The sequence below is a fragment of the Neodiprion lecontei genome, chromosome 5 (assembly GCF_021901455.1).
Source record: "Neodiprion lecontei isolate iyNeoLeco1 chromosome 5, iyNeoLeco1.1, whole genome shotgun sequence".
Lineage (NCBI taxonomy): Eukaryota > Metazoa > Arthropoda > Insecta > Hymenoptera > Diprionidae > Neodiprion > Neodiprion lecontei.
Genome location: NC_060264.1, coordinates 8,307,037 through 8,324,934, shown reverse-complemented (window position 1 = coordinate 8,324,934; position 17,898 = coordinate 8,307,037). Strand labels below are relative to the sequence as shown.

Here is a 17,898-nt window from a genome sequence, read left to right as displayed (position 1 = left end):
AATATTGAACAACTTACTTGTGGAGGTTCGTATATTGCAGCAACTACAGCCCTAATGCCTAGGGGTACGTCTGAGTGTATTTCATATCTACCATAGAGGTAACCAACACGTTGATGTCCGGTACTACGCCAGTAGTTCAAAAAGCGCTCCACTAGACTAGCATTCTCAAACATGACGTTATCAACGTGACGATACTGTTGCCGATTCAACGTGATAGCGTTGGGCTGACATTTACTGCAAATCCCACGAGGCCATGGTGGGTGATCTTTGCAGCCTGTCTTTATGCGACAACTTATGTCCTCCAGTTGAAGAAATTTCCCTCTGTGAAAGATGATAAGTTTTAAATTAAATTATAATGCCGTTTCATTTCTAAAAATTCACTTACTTCTATCAGTTGTAACATTATAATTATGACTTCCAAATATTTTTAGTGTCACAGCTTGACTTCAACATCGAACTCTCTACGTAATGACATACCTATCAACCCCAGCTGTGAGCTTTCTGAGGTACGAGTGGAATGATAAATGCTTGATGTTTTGTTCCTTGAGGTATGCTTCATCAAATGGTTCTAATGGTGAGCAGTGCACGCAGCACCCGTTTGCACCATGGCGGCATCTGTAAATATTAGGATCATGAATAGCAATAGATATTAATCGAGTACTCGTCTTAACTTAGAAAATTTCTGAATTTCTTTTCACTTAAAGTCGATCTAATCTCTCAAAATTGACCTTTGAGCGCTCAGGGGTACATTTGTAGAAAAGGAATCAAACGGATAGGCGATGTGAATGATAATCATACATTAGACTCACAATTTCTCGTCACGCTTCTGCTGTATCTTGCCATCAAGCTTCCACAGTTGTTGATCTACTTCATCTTCCGTGACACTGGCAAGAGGTCGAGATGAATTGATGGCCATAGATCCCTGCGATAATCTGCTCGTACTCGGCATTGGTTCTGCTAAGATCAGTTAACCTTATTAGGATTGAATGTTATGAGGCCGCAGTTGGTAACATTAACATAACAAAATGTTGAAACAAAATTAACTATTTCACAGTTTCGGTATAACTAGAGGAGTTGAATTCACAAGATCTGAGTTTGTAAATGCTATATTACGGTTTACTGCTGATGCATCATTACTATAGCGTTACGAACTTCAATCTGATTTAGTACTTGAAAAATTCATTCTTAACTTACTGCTCAAAATGCTTTTACATTGTGCGACGATCGATATTAACTATAAGTCCTACAAATAAGAGCAAGTATAACAAATCTATTCTTCACCCATTGTATTGATTGTTTAAAAATTCTTAAACTATGTTGTACAGCGACGAGCTTCCAGTTTACATCAAGCGAAGTTATACCAAAGTACTGCTGGCAATTATTATAATTTATACTTATAACATCTTAGTGAAGATTACCGGCAGGAATATTTATGGAGGCACTACTAGTCGATGGTCCATCCTGTGGCCGTAATACTGTGCCATTGAGGGGCACAAGGTAGACCATATCGCCGTGAGACAATCCTGTTCCAAGGACTGTTTTGCTTCGAGAAGATACGAGTTCATCCTTGTGATTTTTTAGTTTATATAATCCAAAACTAAAGCTGTCCAAGTTAAACGTATCATGTACCTAAAACATGAGAATTGAATTGATGGTGACACCGTAAAGACAACATCATTAATCCAAGTACTTCTAAGCAAACTCTGATTCGCTGTATAATGTTTTCAATAACTAAATCGTGACCAGTTCTTTCCAAATCTGTTGTTATCATTGAATCACGCATTGCTTCGTCACTAGAATAGACAGTATTTAAAAAATATTTCAAGAACAATGACTAGAGAAAAATGTGTTATCTTTACCGACAATAGATGGCTCTCAGCTCAAGCATGATAAACTGTACGCACAAACTTGAGCCAGTGGTTTCACTTATTTTAAGTCACAAAGGCTAGCATTTACAGCGACAACTTGCAATGAATTTGCGAGTAAAGAAAAATTATGAGAATTGCAATCTGCTCTTACAAATAACAAGCAGAAGTACAAAATACCTTATTATTAGTAATTTCTTTTGCAAAATAAATTGCCAAATAAGTCAAACCTTTTCAAAGAGATCACGGACTGTATCAGTCGGTCTCACTTCTATCCGTTTGGTGCCTTCGGGTGATTGAACTCTGAGAGTCTGAAAATTGAATGACAAAATAAGGGGTTGCATGAAAGTAATTAGCATCGCAGTGAAATAAATTAACAGTATTTTTTCCCTTTAGGTTAAAAAAGAGAAGAAAATACTTTCGTTACTGTTCTTGAATATTTCAACAATGTATTATACATATATTATATGCATAGACATGTACGTATTATATTTTTCCCCATCGTAGGTAATGACAAAGGCGCAAAACGCGGCGTGGGTCGGGGGGAATGAAAAGGTTACGGCTAATAAATATCTACGGTTATCGGTATAGTGGGCGACTTAATTTGTCGGTTGTTTGAGTCATAGGTGACGGTGCGGATTCAAATAGACTTACAATTAGCGTTGATTTTGACATTTCGCCGGTATTCCAGAAGCATCAGCTGTTCGAGAGAGAGTTTCGAGCCCGCTGCCACAAGGCTTGCCTGTGTTAACAAAGCCCGATCAAAATCCCTAGTCAGCTGTGGAAAAACTGCCGAGTCAACCTTACGTGCCCATAACCTCTCTACGCTAAAGTATTACTACACGGTAAGTTTTGTACTTATAATTATCACTCGCGATCGCACATAACCAGTTACGTTACCCCCTTTATTTTATCGCCGTTCATCAGAGTCCACGATAATCGGTTAATATTCCTCTGCCTAACCGCGCGCAACAACTTTTTAAACGATAAATTGAGAGATATTTCACCCGAGTCGACGACTCGACTCTATTCTCGTCGTCAAGGAGCCACTGACACTCGCGTACCAGCCGCGTGCAGGCTCAATAAAAAGAGGAGGGCCCCGCTTCTTCTAGATGATCCGAATTTTCGTCGGTAACTCTCGCCGTTTCACCCCATTTCTCATAGAAAATCATCGCCAGCTAATATATTTTTCAGTCTGCGAATCTGCATTCGCGTATTTTAGTCGATAGAGAGAAGGGAAAAAAAAGGAATGGAATAGGATACGTCGATATACGTATAGTATGCGGTACAGTCTGGTCGAAAAACATTTGAAAACAAAAAACTGTGAAATATAATAAATTATCATGTTGAAGTTAGCAACATTGTCGTAACGGTTCATGTTAGCGAAAAACTGTTGTTTCGTGACCATGGTATAGTATAAAATTAGTAAACCTTAACAAAACAAGATATAACTCTTATGATAAATATTAGTTTTTCAAGTTCGTGTTAAAATTGCGAAGTAGTGAAGTTTTTCACGATGTTCCGTTACGATAACGTTACCAACTTCAACCTCGTAATAAATTAGATTCCAAATCTGCGAACTTAAACTGCGAAGTTAAACGATAAATTTGAAATTGATTGAAAAGATTATATATCCTCTCGACATCACGCAGTAATGATAAAAACCCTATATCTATATTATTATTATCGCAACATTCTATACCAAATCTATATAATCTTTTGTCCAATTTTCATTATTATCATTAATTAATCAAAAAATATTCTGACAAAACTGCATTGATAAGCAGAAAACGATAAATTTATGCTTCGTTGAAGAATATAATGAATTCTATGAGACATTTATATCAAGCATTCCCCAAAAAAATTTGCACGAAAGTGCAGCTGATAATCAGACGTTTCGACTCAAATTCGCGGGATTTCGTAAAAAAGAAATTTTTTCTTCTACGTCAGAGGAATATTCGTCTTTCGTCGAATTCAACTACATCAGTTTCAGTCGCACCTTCTAAACGGATGTTTAATTTCGTTTTCTCTCCTCGGACAGTTTTCCGATTAGACTGTACACCCGGTCCGATACATTCTTAAACAGGTTGCACTACACGTTGACTTAAGAATCTGTATACATAGTACGGCTATATTTATGTTACATCTACTCTGTGTATACATAGACGGAAGCATAGACAACACATTGACACACACATGTATGCACATTTGTGTGTAATGTTGTATGATCATTGCGTGCGTAATTATAATTGCATGTACGCATATTGTGTTATAAAAATAAACACATATAATAAGAATAACAATCGATCAGTTTGGCAGTTAATTAATAGTTCATCTGGGTGTCAGGATGTGTCCGGCATTAACGAGTTACCTCTTTATTCTCTATACATCATTTCACATTTGGATTATAATCGTTGTTATTATTATTTTTGTTTTCACGTTGTGCTAGTGTTGTATAAAGCACGGTGTTTTTAAGCTTAATACTGGCAAGTATAATAATATGATTAGTCAATGTTTTGAAATGAAGTAACTGCGTAAAACAAATTGTCCTGTATTTCTATGCATCTCGCATTATCTGCGGTGCGTGATCATTAAGCTAAACACTTAGTAACCGCGAGATTTCGACTTTCGTACTTTTCCGTTATACCAAACACCCCTCCTGCAAGTTACTAAATGTGACTTTACGTGTTTTTACCTCTCATGTCTTCTCGTTAAATATCCGATCCTTCGCAAGAAATTGGTTTAAAAAATGAAGTCCTAAACCACAATGGAAATGAATGACGAAACCATTTCACGCGATCTTTTTTTTATCTCTGTTTCTATCGCTATGGCCGAAAAGAACTTCAAAGATTTCGTTACTGATCCAAAATATAAATTTCACCACTCGCCTACATCACACTATGACGTAGTTCATGAATGATTGTGTCATTACTCCTGCACGCAAACAACCTGTCAGCCAATTTTGCAAGCCGTATTGCGCTCGCTCAGGCGTTTATATACGTATACAATACCTCGTGACTTCTAGCTATATAACGCCATAAAATTCTTGTTACGATTCAACAGACATGTATCCGCCACGTGTCTAACTATCATTAATATACCGATGCGAAATAAGTGATCTACGTCAATATCGAAACTCAAAATTTGTAATTCGGTAAACAACATGAAACATGTTTGCATACTTGAATTTAATTGAATAAAATTGAACTTTCGTCGTTTCCTTTATCCACATATAATTGAAATTACGCGATTGCGACAGAGAACATTTCCCGATATCCCATCCGCAGACGTAGCTGCGTATTATATTCCCCGCACATATAATATATATATGTGTGCAAGATTATACTTGTGACGCGTTTACTTTTCTTAAGAGAAAGACGCAAGGTTTTCTACGCGCAAGGTCACCCCAGTTTTTCCAATTCAAAATTCGAATCTACGCGTCGTTATAATAGCGAATTAGTGCGAAGTGGGAAGATCAAAGCCTGGTTTGCGATTGTAGTGGAATTATATCCCGATGATCGCTACCGTCATCGAGTGGCGCGTAGGTAACCCTTGTCTACAAGGAACAACGAAGAGGCGTATGTAGAGAGTGGAAAATACTAGGGATCTATTATTAGGGAGAGAAATGTAGGTAGGGAATCGGAGCGACGCTCTGTGCCCCAAGAATACCGTGGGTTGGCAGGTGGAAGTGTCGAGTGTGTAACCGCACCGTCCTTTACTTCGCAGCTTGGCTCTCCACCTTGTTATTTCTCTGGAAAGATGGTATTTGTCGGGTGGTACCGGTGGAGTGTGGTTGCCTTTCAAGCTCGCCCCGCGTCTTCGCGGCAACAGGTCTGCCGCCTGCGAACTGCACCGACTGGCTTCATCCGTTGCCAGGAGGGTCAGCGCACGCTCAGTCCCAAGACTATTCCTTAATTTTCACTGTACACCACCTGCACTCGGGGGTAGATACCATAAGAAACCGGACTTCATCGCGCGCCATCACTGACACTATCATCGAGTGACAATCATTCTCAGGTCATCGTCATCGTCATCATCTTCGTCTCATAATTCGTTAGAACTCGAATATTCACCGAACAAGGTATGTCACTCGATTGATTAATGACGGTGTCATTCTTTGTCAGTATAAAGATTGTTATCAAACATTGTACAGATTCTCTTACTTGTTTAAGATCGTGACTGAGGGGGTTTTTACCATTTCGGAAACTGCGTCCAGTTATTCTATACATATTCCTCTTTGTTTTATAATATAGATCATTGATCATACACCGGCTATACTTGACAGATCCATCTTCCCCAAATCCCGATTTACTCTTGTAACGGGATACTTTATCGATCGATTAGAGCACGCAGTTTCAAATTTTGTAACTACCTCGCAATTTGTTGTATTTCGGTGTTTTTGAATGACAAATAATAGACTATGGATTGAATGTGGATTAAAGATACCGTAGTATTCGATTTTAATGGAATTATAGTTCGTTCAAGTTTTACTCACAGACCTTGATAAATTAACTGCAAATCATTGCATGAAAAAAATATTGTGAATTCCGGCAGGCTTGTGTAGTGGGTGAAATGATGAAATGAGTGGAAACAAATATTTTTCACCTACCGCGACGCGATCTTTCCCCTATAAGTTATTTATTTGCTGCACGAATTCCTGAAAACAATATTTTGGAACCGTACGACCACAAAGGCCTGGCAAAATTCCACGTTTGATTTGATTCCAGAATTTCATGCAACCTACGTAAACGTCATGTCTGAATCGTTATTTGAATTTTCGCTCGTTATGAGCGTACAAATAATTTGTGGCAACAAATTTTGCGAAATTTTTTGAAATGCGAAATAATATAGCTATACATTACGCGAGAAACTAGGTTCGATTTATATAAGCTGGCGCTTTATTCGCAATGTGACGTAAAGGCCGAAGAAATTCGTGTACGCGTGCCATTTGCCGTAATTCCTTTGATTCGATAAACAAGCTACGAGATAGTGTTACAACGCGGAAAAATTTGAACAACAAGCTCTTCTTAGTTGCAAAAATCCGATTATTTTCAGAAAAAAAGAATATTCTATGCGGAGTACATTGTTGGTGACGTAATAACGATTAAATACTGCTTTAAAATGCAAATAATTTCGCGAATTGCATATTGCATTTTACGATAGTGACGGGTGCATGTTATCTTGTCAGTTTTACCTTCCGCGCACGTGGACGGTAAATTATAGTTACAAACAATCTTGGCATTCGATGGTGCCGCCAAACATGCAGTGCTTACAAAGCTTCTTTATCCTCTGGCACGGCATGCTCGCAATTAATTTTACTCACTCTCAGCAATATTCACGCTTTTACTAAAATTGAAGTTCTGAATCTTAAAGTAGGAGTTATGAATGTCCAGCTGATGTCTATCGACTTAAGAATCAGATTTAAACGACGTGTTCGTAACATTGGAAAAGAAAAGGTAATTTTCGCTCCACAGGGATCACAAAGATATCAAGTAAAAGACTCGTGTCGCTTAAAAGTGAACCGAACATATGATCTTTCCGAAAATTTTTACAACTTGGCTTTCCTAGCCGTTTTCACTAAACAGTTAGTTGAATAAGTTGTATTTTTACTATTTTTATTTTACCACATTCGCCAGTAACTTACCTTATGCAAGGGAAAAATTCTCAGCACCACGTAATAAGTCGCGGTGAAAGCGGATAACTTTTTTTCCAAGTGTGATATACATGAAATTGACAGGAAAAGATTCGACGAAAAAAAAACAATGCTAAAATTCTCGACTCGCCAGAATTGATCTTGGCCCAGATTTTACGTCCTAGAAAAAATTCTAAAAGAACCGAGCAATTAGAAAACTTGGACGACTTTCAATGATTTTGCGACGACAGGTTGCAAGTAGTTCAAACAATTAGACTAAACTTATATGCATTCAAGGTCTACACATCCAGGTACTGGCAAAATGTAAAAGAGGAGGTCACTCTGTATAGTCAAATTTAAAAATAGCTCCGGACGTAAATTTTGACAAAAATTTAATTTATCTCAGCCGTGTTTCGTAATCGGTTCGAAAATTGTACAAATTCATTGTTGAACTGGTAGTTGAACATCAATCTGTATACTTACCCTGTTTTCATATCTTGAAAGCAGCGATAAACGTATTTTCTTTTTTTTGGAAATTGGCTAAATTCACTTGTAATACTTTACAAAACTATCTTACGAGCTTCGTAATAAGTAATACTGCGATAAATTTTCGAGGTGTGATAAAACATGACTTTTTAGCACCGCTGATTCTCCGATCTTATCTCTTTCGTTACAAGTTTCGATACTCATAAAAAATATCCGCATCGTTATAATATTTTTCTCATGTTTTCGCTCTTCCTTGGAAAAAGTAAACCCAACCCCGAAATTTCCTCCCTTCGTTCAGATTAGCAGTTTTTCTTCTGAAAGTTCACAATCGTTTTAAATTAAAATTAAAGCACCGATCAAGTTGGTCCAAAAGAACCATTGAATTGAAAAATCGTCGTTGTTTATTTCTATGCGAGTAAAAGTATTTTCTGGCGATAGATAAACTAAAACGAGTTTTCAAATGTCAAAACTTTTATTTATTAGTTTGAACAATCATGCTGGCCATATTTCAATAACAGCATATTACACCTATCATATTATGTACGCCCTGATTTCATTGTCTGTAAAAGAAAACCTTGCGTAGAAATGCGATGAAATAAACTGAGCTAATTTTTGTTCGATAAAATTGCAGGCAGACAATATGGATGATTCCGAGGAAGTCGGTACAATCGTTGAACTGTACATCTACGATCTGACGAAAGGAATGGCTGCTGTGATGGCACAAATGCTGATAGGTAAGAAACTCTCGTAATTTCAATCGCTAAAAATCGACACAGACAATGGAGATTGTGCTTCGATTAACGGCCACTTACCGTCGCAATTTATCATCGCTCTACTTAGGCAATACTTGTTCTCAAAATACTTGCCAAATTTGTTGATAATTTTAGATATTTCGAGTATACCAAGCACCAAGCATTGATGTTATATAAATAAAATTTACCGTTGGATTAAAATAGGCGGTAGCGGCATTCCGCATACTCGTCCTCCCATCATAGGGTTACGTGTTGTATACATACATACCATGAATTATATTTTGACGCGACATGAGTCGTTAGTCATAAATAATTTTATGGATGTACGACATTCCTATCGCGTCGTTAAATCAAACTCTATTCACACGTACGTATATATAGTGGAATAAGTTTCTTTCTTTCTCTGGAGTGTCACGCATGATTGTAACTCATCTTACACTCGGCCACCTTCTTGCTGAGAAATATTTTCGCCAATATTTTCATACGTGAAATTTCTGATCGAAAGTTACCTCGCGTTCAAGTTGTATCGCAAAAAATTTTCTGATGTTTCTAAATGGTACCAAGAAAGTTTCGAAATTAGTTTATCGGTTATCAGTTGTCGGTGATTGGTGACAATCACGTAGAAATGATCCATTTAAAAACGAAATTGATCTTTGAATCAGTTTCAACTACAGTGACCGTAACAAATTTTTGAAAAAGAAGCCTGTACTGAACAGTGGCGTCGGTGATAATTTTGATTGAAACAAAAATGTCCACCATTAGTTTAATCATTCATAATTTTTTTTGCTACTATTTAACTAATAATTTAAAATCAGTTTCAAACAGGCTGAATCTTCGAAATCTCTATTAATGATCCTTGCAGATCGTTACGCTGAAAATCTTAAAGTTTATTGTTACACACCGGTTGGAATATATTTTTAAGAGATGATTATTTTCCAACGTACGTTAGAGTTCATTCCACGATGAGTGATCTGTTAGCCAACAATCGGTATTCGAGGAACGTTTCATCTCTGTCCGTAAGCACATAGATCAGCTGCAGCTAAATATATATGTATAGTTATACTGCGTAAAGGGGTTAGAGCTTGCAGGTCGTAAGATTTCTGGCAACGGTTTGACCTCATCGTAAGTAATTTTCTTCTAAAACTAGCTGGAAGCTGCGGGAGGCATCTTCCTGGTTATATTTATCCCCTGTGACTGGGGAACAGGTTGGGTCACAGACCTCGCGTCCCACTGTCCGATGCAGAGAAGAAGCTGCATTTATCCGTAACTGTAGCAGCGGCACCCGCGGGATGAAATGGTCGGACGTGGCGAACACCACCATACATAAATACGTATACATGCAGTCTCTATACATATTCGGATCGTATATTTATACATGTATTATACGCTGCAGACCTCTCGTCGAGCCTATCTAGTTACGCAATGATTACCCCCCATTTATTATACAACCGCAGCTGGAGGAAATCAGGGATTCGGTATACACGCAACTTCATAAGTTTGATTGCCGGTGTCGCGTCTTGCCGATTTGAAAATTGTTGGAAGTTATATGCGTTTGTAAATTTCGAAACGTGGAAAAAATATAAGTTATCCATTCTTAAAGGTAGACTTTCATCCTGAAATACTCGACGCAACAAGGATCGATGACTTTACGAAGAAATCCGACGACGATCCTAAGATAAATTTACATTCGTTTCTTGAATACTGGACGGGACAACTATGCGCAGTAAACAAATTCGACGCATGTGTTCGACTTATACGCGTTTTCCTAATTCCGTGATATTTTTTGCAGGACTTTCATGCCAAATCTATAAATTATACTCGCGAAAACAGACTAACGTACGATACGCCCGTTTTTACCGCGTCATCGGAACATATATGTTCATACACGATTTACGCTGCGCAGAAATATTTTAGATCGACGGATATTATTCTATGTAGTTTGTATCGCTCAACGTATGACGAATGTATCACTTTTAACGTCGGCGTTCATCATTTTTAACGAAAGTTTAGACTTCTCTGAACGGTTTTTCGTCACTAACAAATACTCGTATCAAATTTCAATTATCACTTTTTTTCTTTTCAGGAAGGAACCTTGAGGGTATCTGGCATACAGCTATAGTGGCCTACGGACGCGAGTACTTTTTCGGGCCAACTGGCATTCAAAGCGTTCGTCCGGTAAGAGATTGAAAAAAATTACTTCATTTCGAAATTTGAGACGTTAAATGTGTAATACATAGGTATATCTACTTGTACCGTTGTACCATTGTCCGAAAATGGGAAGTATCGACGTTGTTCAATTTTGCAGTTATTAGAAACACTCGAAACTTGATATTACTTCTGATCTAAAACGTGGTCGACAAGACGCTTGGACAAAAGTCGCAAAAAGGACCGTAGAGTCAAACATGGCGTCCATGAGTTTCTCCGTTCGCACCTCACAATACAGTTGAATCGTTGTTAGAATAAAACTATAAAATGTCCACGATTTCAATCGTGCAGGTGTCAAAAAAGTCGGAAAGCTCTAAACCGTCGTTAAACTAAAGCGTGGTAAACAGAAATACGGTATTAAAATCACGAGGTGGTAGTTCAATTCCAACATGGCGCCCATAAAAGCCTACCGTCATATTTTTTCTAAGTATAAATTGCAATACACGTATAGAATAAGCAAAAGCATAAGGAAAGAATAGGAATATCGTGACACGAGTAGAAAATAGATTTTGAGAGAAGTGGAATATGCGAATCAAGTTGAAAGCTGGAAAAATCGCTAGCGTTAGCATAATAGTAGAGGTACGTCATGGTTTCGCCGTCGGTGAGTCCGGGGCTTGGCTATACGATACACTAGGCATACCGGGACTAAATTTGGTCCGAGGACAACTAAAAATATCTCCAGGTTCGTAGGGGCACTCTCTCGGCTCTCTCGACGACTCTCTTAGCTCTTTCCCGAGACCATCATACTCGTATGTACTTTCCTGCCCGGTCTCTCTTCGCGGGCGAAAGCTGTCGCCGGTAAGTCTGCCTCCTCGTGCATATCCTCTTCGTCTCCTCGTCTCATCTTCGTCTCTGCCCTGACCTGCCCCTGCCACCGCTTCGTCGAGCTCTATTAATTACTGGGGTATATATTCGTTACGTCATAGCGAACAGCGCGAAACGCGTAGTGAAGTGAATTATACCGTACCTACTACGTGTCTACGTGTGTGAGTACAAGTGCGCGCGAAGTGCGGACCCAGATTCTCATTTTTTTCACTGAAAAGTGCATGTATACATCATAGCACACCTTTTGCCACAAGTTAAAAATTGTTCTTTTCATTTATGATTCAAACATATTCCTTCTGTTACACATACGTGCTCCTTTTTCCTCACAAATTACGGTATATTGCATTACAGATAGAACTAGCATTCAAACAATTGTATCGCGTGTGACAAACTGAAAAATACATTATTGGAAACATCTCCTAAAAAAAAAAAAAAAAATTGTTATCCGGTCATTTTTTATTCATTTTGTTTTATTTTTTTATTTGTATTTTCCAATTTAAATCTCATTTTTTTCTACTCGATTTTAACTCCGGTTCGCATTTCTACCCCGTTTATGGGGTTTGTTAATTTTCAATTATTGGATTGAAACCCAGATAGTGTGAAATTTGTATAAAAGCTGACTTGAAGAATGGGTCACGTCAAACTATAGATTTGAAATTTCATACTTTTTCCATTCGAAATTTTGTTGCGGCATGCTGAAAAAAAGGATATGCAAATGAATTTGTGTTCCGTTTTTATCCTCCAGTCAGTTGTTTTAGTTTCATTTTCCGCTTCTCAACCGACGCCGATCAATCGACCTATCGACCTTCGATTGATTCGACGCGCGACAAAGCCGCGAAAATCTTTCGAACGTATCTAACGTAATTTTGTGATAATAAATTTGAAATAATAACATGTTTTTTGTAAGTGATATTAAATGCGTTCGAGAGCTTTCTTCGTTGAGATATATATTTTTTTTTTATATATATATAAACGCTGTTGATCACAAGTTATTTTTAACCGTTACTCATGTGACAAATTTTTCTGAAGCAGAGAAATTGAAGAAACGACCGTTTGAAATTTCAAAAATCGCGATGTTTTTTTCAAATGTTGTTCTTTCGAAAAAATTTTGTATGCGTGATTTTTAATTAAATGGAAACGAGTTTATTAGCTCAATACAATTTTGATGTCAAACTTTCAAATATTTGTAATCTTACATTGGTAATGTCGATCAAAAACATCACCTCTCAAGATATAATAGAAAATAAGAAACGAGGATAACGGAATTGATTTCTTGTAACAAATCGTATTACATCTTGTTGGCAACCGGCACTTGCGTCATGTAATGTGCTAATTAATGCATCAAGCTGATGGACCTTAAAATGCCACATAATTACTAAGGAATTTTACACATCCGTATATTTTGAACTAGGCTTATAGGCAATTACCACAGCCGATGCGCAGCAGATTGGTACACTGCCCACTCTTCTAATTATAGTCATCTTATTCATTGGATGATGTACCTCCCTCGCCTCTATCTAGCGTACCTTATAACTTGGGTGCTCGAATCTGTACAGTGCTGTATAAATAATAATACGAATAGATATGATAATAAAATATAAATTCAATTATATTTTTGGTATATTCTATTCGGACGTGTTTTTCGTTTTTTTTTTCTACAGGGTGGAACTGAACTCGGTGAGCCATTGAAGGTGGAGAAAGTTGGTGACACCTATCTTCCGTATTCAGTGTTCCTTGAATACATCAACGGTCTTGGTACCTCGAAATTTGCGTGAGTAATAAGCGTCTTGTTCAAATAAATTTTTCTTCGTGCTTTAAAAGAAGTATTGTACACTATTGTGCTTTGTCAACCGTACTTACACACATGGCTGTGCGTTGATTCTCTTAGACCCGGGACTTACGACCTGTTCAAACACAACTGCAACTGTTTTACTGACGAAGTGAGCAACTTTTTGGTCGGAAAAGGCATCCCTAAGTACATTCTTGATCTACCGGAAGAAATACTTAGCACGTAAGTTTAAGGTTCTAACACCGATGTGAATATCTAATAATATTAAATTCAAATCTAATAATAATAAAATAAAATTCAATGTGGCTTGTATTCTAGTAAAATATGAATAATTATAGCTAAAACATATTTTTTAGACCAATAGGACAAGCTCTGCGACCGTTGATCGACACGTTAAGTAACGGAGCTAGTTCAGGCTTTTCAAGCGGTCAAAGATTCGTCGAACCTAGAATTCATCGAGAGGAATCACCTGATTTTCAACGCCTGAATTCAGCTATCGAGGAAGCTAGGTCTGATCGTTTTTCTCAAAGAAAATAGCTTTTCAATAATTTATGCTTGTTATGTAGTGTGATGATAAATAATTCTCTATTTTAAGGGTGATTTGTAGCCAACTAACAACGTAATTTGCTTTTGTGTCACAACTTTCATTGAACTCTACTATTGAACAGAAAAACAAGGTTGAAGAAATACATCCAGAAATTTACAAATATCAAATCTCTCTTATACTTCTCAATTTTCAGCGTGCTTCTCTGCTTTATACTTTCTCAGCCTTCGGTATAGTAGGACTTGTTTTGTGTGAAATTCTTGGTGAGATCTCTTAGCAGTTGGCTGTGCTTGCCTGCAAATCATTGTAGCCTTCACAACTGACGCAAGTCGTCAGAGATAGGGCTGCGAAACAAGGGTTGTTGACTGTATTAAAGTTAACACTAGTGAAGTTCTATGGAACTGCACACCTGTTTTTTTTCTGCAGTTTAACACAGATAATATATACTCTGAAATAAATATTATATACATGAATGTGCCACATGGCTTGCTTTTATTCCTGGCATACCTATTTCCCAATATACTATGAGCGTGATAATATTATGCTTGTAATATTGGCTTAAGAAATTTAATTGTCATTGTTTATCTTTCAATGCCACGGGGAAAAACATCTACAAGCGTAATTTGATGACGACATTACTGTTGAACATTATTTGTACTACTTAAATCTCGATCAAGTATCGTTAACGCATGTTTTACCTGGAATTTTGATTTTTAGATTGAATTCAATAGCTTTGGAAGAAAGGAGGAACGTAATCAACGAGAAGTTAGCAAAGAAAGAGCGAAAGAAAAAAAAGAAGAAGAAGGAGAAGAAAGATAAGAGCAGCAGCGGTAGCGGAAGCAATAGCACTGAACCAAGCAGCTACAACGCAGCGATGGCAGAAAGTGAGAGTATGTCCCCATAGAACACAAATTACACTAATTAACGGTTACTCATGAATGATGAAGATAATAGTATAGATCAATCGTTGCGATCTGTATTATCTCATCTTCTTATAATACTACTAACAAAGCTTCATATCAGTATTCCCATCAGAACAATACATGCACACAATGGTGTTTCACAATTTACTAGTGAGTTTTTTTCATATTAAACAAGAAGAGAAAAATTGAGTATTAACTTTAATCACGCATTAAGGAAAATTTCATTTTGTTTTCAGGTGTAATTAGCGAAATACAATCTACCAATGGCGACGCCGGTGCGGAAATGTTACCGTCGGACAGAGTGTTGCAAATGGAAGCAGACGAACGACGTGACATTGAAGAAAAAAAACGCCAACGTGATCCTCCTGTAGTTTTCAAAGATACCGTAGACGCGAGGGTTGACTTTGACGCTTTGGTCGGCCTGGTTGATGGTAAACTAAACGAAGCTGAACAGAAGAGCCTAGAGGAACTTCACCAGTACGTGCTGGAAGATGAAGGCTCTTGGGCGCTGGGAGATAACTTCCTGAATTTCATAGGTTTCTATTTTCTATCACAGACCGTACAGAAGGTGAAGTGCATCATTTTTTCTCACCTCTAATGTGATTATTTCTCATTAACAGGACGTTTGCTCTACGATAAATCCCTCGATGCAGCAGTTAGAGTGCGTCTTTTGAACGTACTGGCAGTTGCAGCTCTGAAAGATGATGTCATTTTGCTTTTACACCAAGATCGTAGAGAACATATTCTGATGAATTATGCTTTTGACATTGATCGTCACCCACACGAAGAACAACTTTCCTTATCACTATTTGTAAGTAAACATCTTGGTGGTGTAGTATTTAAATATTTAAATAATCGCGCCCAAAATCAACATGATATCCGAAGGGAGAGTAACACTACAGTAAGATATGTAACGTATATATTTCCAGATGGCAAATATGTTTGAAAATCTAAGCAGTTCCGAGTGGCTCTTGTACATTTCTGAATGGCCCTATCAGAACCAGAACATCAGCAATATCAGAGTGACAACGAAAGTCGCTGTACATTCGCTTCTCTCCGAAACACCCGAATTACAAGAACGAGGCGCAGCAATCATTCACAACCTTGCTTGCAAGGAGGTAAAAACTGTGGTCTGTATCCTATATCCAGCTTATCAATTAACTTTTTTCAACTTTTACTTACAGCTGTTAACTATGTGCCTGACATTATTAGAAAGACGTTATGCAAATTTCACTTTTCTTTGCATGTTTATTGCTTTGTGTAATAATTTCCTATCTCTTATCGATGGTTTCGTGGTGATTTGACATAACGTAAACGACTTATTTACATTCTTGACATTCACGGAATAATGACTTACAACTCTATTATAAAAATCAGTCGGTAAATCACCATTATAGGACAAGCCTATGTACGAGTTCTTCAGAATTTCCTTATTATGGAAACATAGCTTTTGTACGAACGTTAGGCACATGATAAGATTCATTTTACTTGCGTCTTTTTGTGTAATACAACTATCAGACAAAATTTGCATCGAACAATTTGTTTCTATACGTAGCAGTAGGTAACAAAATTCAAAACAGAAGCAATGAATGGTTGTTCAACGGATTGTCACTAACATTTCAACATGCGAAAATTATCAAGCTCTCGTAGCAACTGCAGTTGAGAACAGAGTTCTCATTGTATAATGTTCTCGTCTGTAACATGTATAGATTGTTGTAGCTACAGCCTGAGATACTACTGGATAGAAGTGCTGCCTTATTTCCTGCAGCTTTGGCCTATTATTTGTCTAAACTGATGAGCTATTAAAACTGCTTTGGGTATAGAGTTTCCTACAAAATTTATTCAAGTTAACTGGCATGCTTGCAATATGAATTCAATGGCTTATGGGTACCAGCAATTATTATACTTTACTATGTAAAGCAATAAATGATGATACGTTTATTCGTGTTAATTAAATTCAGCTGCATAAATATCAAAATTCGAACAGATACTTCTGCAGGTATTGGATATTTTTTTCAGAAAATGAACAAAAGCAAAAATCTTCGGCAACTTTTACCAAAAGGCAGCATTTCTAAGGTACAGCTGTTAAAGTCCCTTCTGTAAATAAGTTTATTTGTAAGACAAAATATCAACACAATCTACACAGAATTGAATACTTGCAAATTGCCAACGTATGTTCATTCTTAATTTTCAAATAGACGTTGACTCGAATTGTAATGTGAATTTGAACAGCTATTCATTACTTCCAGTTTTCCTGTTATACCAAATTTGGTTTATATTACATATAGAATTCGTGCTACACATTTGGTACCAAGGAACACTGCGAATCCATTTCAGCACAATTTTTAAGAAACTGGCTCAGGCACCCAATACTTTTGCCGTTCTTATGAACTCTCTCAATTTAGGTGTTCGATGACGTCGCCGTTGAGCTGACAATGGCACTTCTACAGTACTTCAACAGCAATCCATCCGAGGAGCAATTATTCCGTTGTATGAAAGCACTGGCTCGCTTTACGCAAATCAGCGGACAGGAAGTACCACAGCTAATTCAAATGATTGGTCCGGAACCGAACAAGTTTCGCGGGGTCTCTCAAAGGGTGGACGAACTAATAGACCAAGTCAATAAGAAACTGCGTTAAACTTGTTATAAATTGAAAAAAATATATAATATAATTTGGATATATATTAAATTATGGTTTTTCAAATGATACTATTAGTTAAAAGGAACGCCCTGCAATTAACAGGTCGTCATTTTAAACCAATTATTATAATAATAAATTAACTGATATCAATTACACGGTTGTATATTAGATAAAAAAAAAAAACTCAATGCGAGAAAAAGCACAACAGAGCTGAAGTTACGTATTTACCTACAAA

At 37.2% G+C, this 17,898-nt stretch overlaps 2 protein-coding genes across 12 annotated transcripts in view; one reads left to right on the top strand and one right to left on the bottom strand.

The window, feature by feature from the left end:
- LOC107222108 (nuclear protein localization protein 4 homolog) overlaps nt 1-4,579 on the bottom strand; it is a 16,668-nt gene extending 12,089 nt beyond the window's left edge. For 2 of the 6 annotated variants that reach the window (XM_015661329.2, XM_046740734.1), the window contains exons 1-6: nt 2,520-2,643; nt 2,096-2,176; nt 1,419-1,629; nt 810-957; nt 478-615; nt 18-321 (exon numbers count right to left, since the gene is read on the bottom strand). In XM_015661329.2, the coding sequence (XP_015516815.1) occupies nt 18-321; nt 478-615; nt 810-957; nt 1,419-1,629; nt 2,096-2,176; nt 2,520-2,540 (903 nt within the window). In that variant the 5' untranslated portion in view covers nt 2,541-2,643. Of the gene's footprint in view, nt 1-17; nt 322-477; nt 616-809; nt 958-1,418; nt 1,630-2,095; nt 2,177-2,519; nt 2,644-4,560 lie in introns of those variants that run through there. The other 4 variants (XM_015661328.2, XM_046740735.1, XM_046740736.1 and 1 more) reach the window with 3 other exon arrangements.
- LOC107222111 lies at nt 2,580-17,898 on the top strand. Of its 6 annotated transcripts, none has more exons than XM_046740743.1 (12): nt 2,580-2,710; nt 8,615-8,717; nt 10,819-10,910; nt 13,427-13,536; nt 13,654-13,776; nt 13,911-14,063; nt 14,816-14,988; nt 15,258-15,557; nt 15,642-15,832; nt 15,951-16,139; nt 17,041-17,097; nt 17,427-17,898. In XM_046740743.1, exons 2-12 carry the CDS (start codon nt 8,624-8,626, stop codon nt 17,658-17,660), a joined length of 1,716 nt encoding a protein of 571 aa, XP_046596699.1. In that variant the 5' UTR covers nt 2,580-2,710; nt 8,615-8,623; the 3' UTR covers nt 17,661-17,898. The 6 variants fall into 6 exon arrangements, with proteins under 6 accessions (XP_046596699.1, XP_046596698.1, XP_046596695.1 ...); XM_046740742.1 differs by lacking the exon at nt 2,580-2,710 and adding an exon at nt 5,583-5,946; XM_046740739.1 differs by lacking the exon at nt 2,580-2,710 and adding an exon at nt 7,232-7,321 and having other exon boundaries at nt 14,816-14,982.

Coding starts and splice junctions, on each gene's coding strand:
- LOC107222111 (XM_046740738.1), top strand. CDS start 7,247: ATGAATGTCCAGCTGATGTCTATCGACTTAAGAATCAGATTTAAACGA. Junction 10,911..13,426: donor GCATTCAAAGCGTTCGTCCG/GTAAGAGATTGA, acceptor TTTTTTCTACAG/GGTGGAACTGAACTCGGTGA. Junction 14,064..14,815: donor TCAGCTATCGAGGAAGCTAG/GTCTGATCGTTT, acceptor TTTGATTTTTAG/ATTGAATTCAATAGCTTTGG.